This window comes from Lepidochelys olivacea (assembly GCF_965140295.1).
Source record: "Lepidochelys olivacea isolate rLepOli2 genome assembly, chromosome: 25".
Classification (NCBI taxonomy): domain Eukaryota; kingdom Metazoa; phylum Chordata; order Testudines; family Cheloniidae; genus Lepidochelys; species Lepidochelys olivacea.
The window spans coordinates 18,694,123-18,700,122 of record NC_140435.1 but is presented as its reverse complement, the minus strand read 5'-3'; the positions used below and the strand labels follow the sequence as shown (position 1 = coordinate 18,700,122).

Here is a 6,000-nt window from a genome sequence, read left to right as displayed (position 1 = left end):
TTGTTGGCTCATGGGCCTGTATTTGGCCCAGGCCCTACGGGAGAGCATGGAGGGGGTGGGGCAGGGGGCACCTGGACCTTGCACAGCCTGGGGCTCCCCTCGGATCTGCAGGGGCCCCTGCCACCTCGTGCCCCTGGCCCCAAGTGGCGCGTGGTGGGTGCTGGGTCTGGGACCGTCCCCTGCAGCGCCCCGGCGGGTCGGGCCAAGGCGGGTGGCGGCCCCGGTGCGCCGGGAGGGGCCCCGCGCTGCGCCCGGCCGTGCTGGGGGCGGGGAGGGGGCACGGAGCCAGCCCCGCAGAGCGCGTCGTCCCTGCGCCGGGGCGGGGGCCGCCTCCCCCTGCGGGAGCCGCAGCCCCTGAGCGGCGGGCGGGGGCGGCCGGTGCCCAGATCGCTCCAGCGAGGCTGGCGCCTGGTGCCGGCCGCTGCGCTGCTGGGAACCGGGCCGGGCCGGGCGGGGCGGCGCGGCCGCCCCCAGCCATGAAATCGCGGAGGGACCGGCTGAAAATCCCGTCTCTGACCTTGGAGTGAGTCCGGGGCGCGCAGGGTGCGGGGCTGCGCTGCGGGGGGGCTGCGCGGTCCGACGGGTCCCTGGGCTGCCCCCTGCGCGGCGGGACCGTCTGTTCCCGGCCGGGAGAGCGCAGGGGCCGCGGACCCTTCCCCAGGGAGAGCCGGGGGCAGGGCGCGCTTCTCTGCGCGGGTCCGCCGGGGCCTGGCTGGAGCCCGGCGCGGGGAGGGGGACCCGTTCTGGTGCCCCTCCTTCCCGACCCGCAGCCCCCTGCTTCCCCAGCCCTGGGCTCCCCCCAGCCCGCTCTGCCCGTGCCCCTCGCTCCAGACCCTCAGCCCCCTGCTTCCCCAGCCCTGGGCTCCCCCCAGCCCGCTCTGCCCGTGCCCCTCGCTCCAGACCCTCAGCCCCCTGCTTCCCCAGCCCTGGGCTCCCCCCAGCCCGCTCTGCCCGTGCCCCTCGCTCCCGACCCGCAGCCCCCTGCTTCCCCAGCCCTGGGCTCCCCCCAGCCCCCTCTGCCCGTGCCCCTCGCTCCCGACCCGCAGCCCCCTGCTTCCCCAGCCCTGGGCTCCCCCCAGCCCGCTCTGCCCGTGCCCCTCGCTCCCGACCCGCAGCCCCCTGCTTCCCCAGCCCTGGGCTCCCCCCAGCCCGCTCTGCCCGTGCCCCTCGCTCCAGACCCTCAGCCCCCTGCTTCCCCAGCCCTGGGCTCCCCCCAGCCCGCTCTGCCCGTGCCCCTCGCTCCAGACCCTCAGCCCCCTGCTTCCCCAGCCCTGGGCTCCCCCCAGCCCGCTCTGCCCGTGCCCCTCGCTCCCGACCCGCAGCCCCCTGCTTCCCCAGCCCTGGGCTCCCCCCAGCCCGCTCTGCCCGTGCCCCTCGCTCCCGACCCGCAGCCCCCTGCTTCCCCAGCCCTGGGCTCCCCCCAGCCCGCTCTGCCCGTGCCCCTCGCTCCCGACCCGCAGCCCCCTGCTTCCCCAGCCCTGGGCTCCCCCCAGCCCGCTCTGCCCGTGCCCCTCGCTCCCGACCCGCAGCCCCCTGCTTCCCCAGCCCTGGGCTCCCCCCACCCCGCTCTGCCCGTGCCCCTCGCTCCCGACCCGCAGCCCCCTGCTTCCCCAGCCCTGGGCTCCCCCCAGCCCGCTCTGCCCGTGCCCCTCGCTCCCGACCCGCAGCCCCCTGCTTCCCCAGCCCTGGGCTCCCCCCAGCCCGCTCTGCCCGTGCCCCTCGCTCCCGACCCGCAGCCACCTGCTTCCCCAGCCCTGGGCTCCCCCCAGCCCGCTCTGCCCGTGCCCCTCGCTCCCGACCCGCAGCCCCCTGCTTCCCCAGCCCTGGGCTCCCCCCAGCCCGCTCTGCCCGTGCCCCTCGCTCCCGACCCGCAGTCCCCTGCAATTCCAGTTCTGGACTCCTTGCACATAAACAGTTGTGCTGGTGCTCCCCTCTCCTTAGTCTCCTGGTAGTCCAGCCCCACGCCCGAAGGGGCCTCTCAATCCTGACCCTCAAGACACCCCATAGAAGCCCCACTGGAGGGTCTGTGCAGCCTGGAGGAGTGTGGCCTTGTGTCGCTGCTGGCCAGCGCTAGGGTGCATGAGGCGCTGGAGGGGGTGGGCATTTGAATTCACACTGGTCTGGTGCATCTTGCTTTACAGTTTGTCTCCAAGTAGCCAGAGCCCGACCCTGCTCAGCCCCTGCAGTCCCTGCAGCCCCTGCAGCCCGTTACTAACCCTGCATCCCTGGAGGTAAGACCCTGCGGTCCCCTAGCACCACCCAGCACAGCTGGGGCTGGGACAGAGCTGTCAGGGAGGACGGGAAAAGGAAGCAGCCCTGGGGGCGCTCTGGGGAATGCAGCAGGCTGTAAACCCTCTGGTCGCAGTTCTGAGTGGGAGCCCCTGGGTGGCAGCGGCCCCACCCTTTGCACGGGGCAGATGGTGCAGATCGAAACCCTCCTGGGCAGGACAGGCAAGGGAGGTTCCTGCTGCAGGGCTGAACGCACCTGCTGCCCTGCTCTAGGGCCAGGCGTGTCTGAGTGCTGCCGTGGGCTGTGCTCTGCCACGCAACATCCCTTGTACTGGGGGGGGGGCGGGGACGACACACGTTCCAGCCACGCCAGGACAGCCGGGGGAAAGCGCCCATCCCTCCTCTGCACTTGGGCCCCCAAAGGGGCCTGAACCTTCTGGCTGAGGCTGCTCGTGAATGGCCCCGGGGGGGTGGGGGAGAGCGAGTCAAGGGGGTCCAGCCAAGAAACCCACTGTGTTATACCCGGGATCGTCTGGGTCAGTGCGGGGCTCAGTGCCTTGCTGCACCCCACTGTCACTGTGCAATTAAACTGCCCCTCCCCTCAAACAGCTGGACGGGGCGGTGACAGCGAGGGGGGATGGGGAGGGTGGCTTGGAAGCCTGCAGCTGGAGTCATGATGCAGTGTATGGCCCATGCTCCTCCTGCCGGATAACGTGTGGAGCTGCAGGAGTTTCCTAGCACTGCCTGTCAGGACCGGGCACCGCAGGGCTCGGGTGCGAGGGGCCCTCGTCTGGACTGGCTGCCACCCGCGCTGGTGGCAGGTGACCTTGTTTCTCTTGGTATGAAACGGGGCCAGTGCCCGAGTGCCAGCACCTTTAACCCCAAGCAGGCAGCCTCCCAGCCCAGTCTCTGCATCTCTGTCATGGGGGACAGGCTGCACGGCTGCCTTCTCCAGCCATTTCCGCTTGTCAGTGACCCCTGCTCTGAGCACTCCTGTCTCTGAGGCTCTGCGGGTCGGGCTGGGGGTCCTGAGTGGCCTGGCTTTGCTCATGGCTGTGCGGGTTGGGTCTCTCAAGGCTGGGGGCGGGGATATCTCTGTGGGGGGGTTGGCTCTCGGCTGTGTGGGGAGGGGCTGGCCCTGTGGGTCAGACTGGGGGGCCCCGCTCTCGGCTGTGTGGATTGGATTGGGCTGGGGGGGGGCAGCTGTGTGCATCGGGCTGGCGCAGGGTCTCAGCATTACGGGCTATTAGTTCACCTCTTCCCCTTGTCTCTGGTTCCAGCGGGGAGCGACCGTTAATGGGGCAATGGGAAGGGTTTTGTCTGACAGGTTAATTCCCACTCGGCTCCTGCTCCGTCTGCAATGGGGCATTAATGCTGGACTCCAGCTGGAGGGGCAGGTCCTGCCTGCCCCACACACATCCAAGCAGATCCAGAGCCAGGCTCCTTCTGACCGCGTGGCTGTGTGCTGGAGAGAGACCAGCTGGATCTGAGAGCAGTCGGACCCCGTCTGCCATTAGCCGGACAGGCACGTATGTGACAGCGGGGAATTGTACCCTCTGTGTGTCTCTGTAACTGTGCCCATGGCTCCCTGAGATGCCTCTCCCAAAGCGTGCCCAGCAGCAGAGGGGGTGAGGGCATTTCTGGTGGCAGGGACTCAGGGAGCAGGGTGTGGGGAGACGCTAGGCAGCTCCTCTCGATGCCAATGTGTCTGTTTGCCCCGCAGGACGCAGCCTTGTGTGGAGAGGGCAGAACGTGACCTGGGTGCTGCAGAGCTGTCATGGCAGCAGGGAGGATGCACCCAAGACTTGGGCAGTTTCCCAGCTGTTTGCTTTCTCTGGCTTGGCTGGAGGAGGCTGGCGCTGCTCAGTGGGGGGCCGCACAGGTGGGCCCCATGGTTCCCAGTGGTTTTCAGGCACTCCAGGGCCCCACTGCACCAGGCCAAGGGCCTGTGGCTAAGCCAGTGGCGTGGTGCTCGCCCCCAGGCTGCAGGGGGCATTTTCTGGAGCCAAGTTCCCTTCCCAGTGGCCGTGTGCCCCTGGGGAAGGCTGGGGGTTCGCGCTGTCTGGCGGCAGCTCCTTCGTCTGAGCCGGCAGGGGCTCCGTGGGAGTTGGGAACATGTCAGTGCCCGCTGTGTCTCGCGCCCGCCCCCCCCCCAGCTCACAGCCCCCCCAGGGAGGGGCTAGGGTTGCCAATTCTCTAATCACACAAAACCGAACACCCTAGCCCTGCCCCTTGTGTGAGGCCCCGCCCACTGCCCACTGCATTCCCCCTCCCTCGCTGTCTTGCTCTCCCCCACCTTCACTCACTTTCACTGGGCTGGGGTAGGGGTGCAGGAGCGTGTGAGGGCTTCGGCTGGGGGGGCCAGCTCTGGGGTGGGGCCAGAATTTAGGAGTTCAGGGTGCGGGAGAGGGCTCTGGGCTGAGGTAGTGGGTTGGGATGCGGGAGGGGGTAAGGGCTCTGGGGTGGGGTTGGGGAGGAGGGGCTTGGGGTGCAGGAGGGGGCTCCAGGCTGGGGCCGAAGAATTTGGAGTGTGGGAGGGGGCAGCAGGTTGTGGCAGGGGGTGAGGGCTCTGGGGTGGGGCTGGGGAGGAGGGATTCAGGGTGTGGGAGGAGGTTCTGCGCTGGGGCAGGGGGTTGGGGTGAGGGCTGTGGGGTAGGGCTGGGGATGAGAGGTTTGGGGGGGCTCAGAGTCGGGGCAAGGGGTTGGGGTGCAGGGGGGGGTGAGGGCTCTGGCCTGAGGGTGTGGGCTCTGGGGTGGGGCCGGGGATGAGGGTTTTGGGGTGCAGGAGCGGCCTCTGGCTCAGGGCAGGGGCTTGGGCGGGGGCTTACCTCCAGCGGCTCCCAGTCAGCGGCGCGGCGGAGGGGCTGAGGCAGCATGCCGTAATGTCAGCATGGCCAACTCGGGCGAACCTGAGACTGAGCCTCTGGCCATGGGCTGCCCTGCCCTCGGGTCCCTGTTTTCTGGGATTGAAAGTTCTCTGGTTTCAGGGTGGCCAAAAAGGGCGGAGAAGCAGGGAATGGGCAGTGGTGGGAAGGGTGCCCCTCAGCACAGGGAGCTTGCAGGCTCAGGGCTTGAGAGGCTGCGTTTTTCCTTTGCAGTCTAATAAAGAGGCACTTTCCTCACTGAGCATCAGGCTGGGAATGAGAAGACAGCGTCCTGGGCAGGCCGAAGATCCATGTTTCTCATGAGGTCAGATCTGGTGGCAGCAGAGACGAGGGTCTCAAAACCTTATAGCTGCGCTGGGTACTTGTTTACAGCTAACGGGAACACTGTATGCGTGTACCCACTCTGCTCTGTGTTTGCGTGTGACTTTATTCTGTGCATCCTGGTGTACACACCCTATCCCAAAGTGCTTTGCTGAATTGATGCGTTTACCGAGTCTAACTAAGGACAGGTGGGAAAGAGGGAGAGAGGTTTGGGGCAGGGCCAGAGAGAATGGGGCTGTGTTCGGCTGAGATCTGCTGGGGATCAGAGACGTAGGGAGGTTGATCCAGATGAAGCCTGCTCCTGCCCCAGTGATGGTGATTGCTGAGTGAACAGAGTGCGGGAGGAGGGGCATGGAGAGACACAAGATCCAGAAGGTGTAGCTGTGGTGGTGAGGTGGGTAGGACCCTGGATCCTGCACACACTGGATGGAGTATGGGGTGCTGGCCCGGGGCAGGCCTTAGTGAATGGCTGGTCTGCACCAGGAGGCTGCATGTGTGTATCTGTTACACTTGGTGTTATCCTTTTCCAGACAAACCTATTGTGATCCCCAAATCTGGATTCTCT

The 6,000-nt window shown here is 67.7% G+C and overlaps 1 protein-coding gene across 1 annotated transcript in view; it reads left to right on the top strand.

Annotated features, from left to right (window-relative positions):
• The first annotated feature begins 402 nt into the window (after window positions 1-402).
• Window positions 403-6,000, top strand: part of MAST3 (microtubule associated serine/threonine kinase 3) — a 58,989-nt gene continuing 53,391 nt past the window's right edge. Inside the window, exons 1-2 of the mRNA XM_084614421.1 lie at window positions 403-523; window positions 2,142-2,231. Coding sequence (XP_084470547.1) covers window positions 477-523; window positions 2,142-2,231 — 137 coding nt within the window. The 5' untranslated portion in view covers window positions 403-476. The remainder of the gene's footprint in view (window positions 524-2,141; window positions 2,232-6,000) is intronic.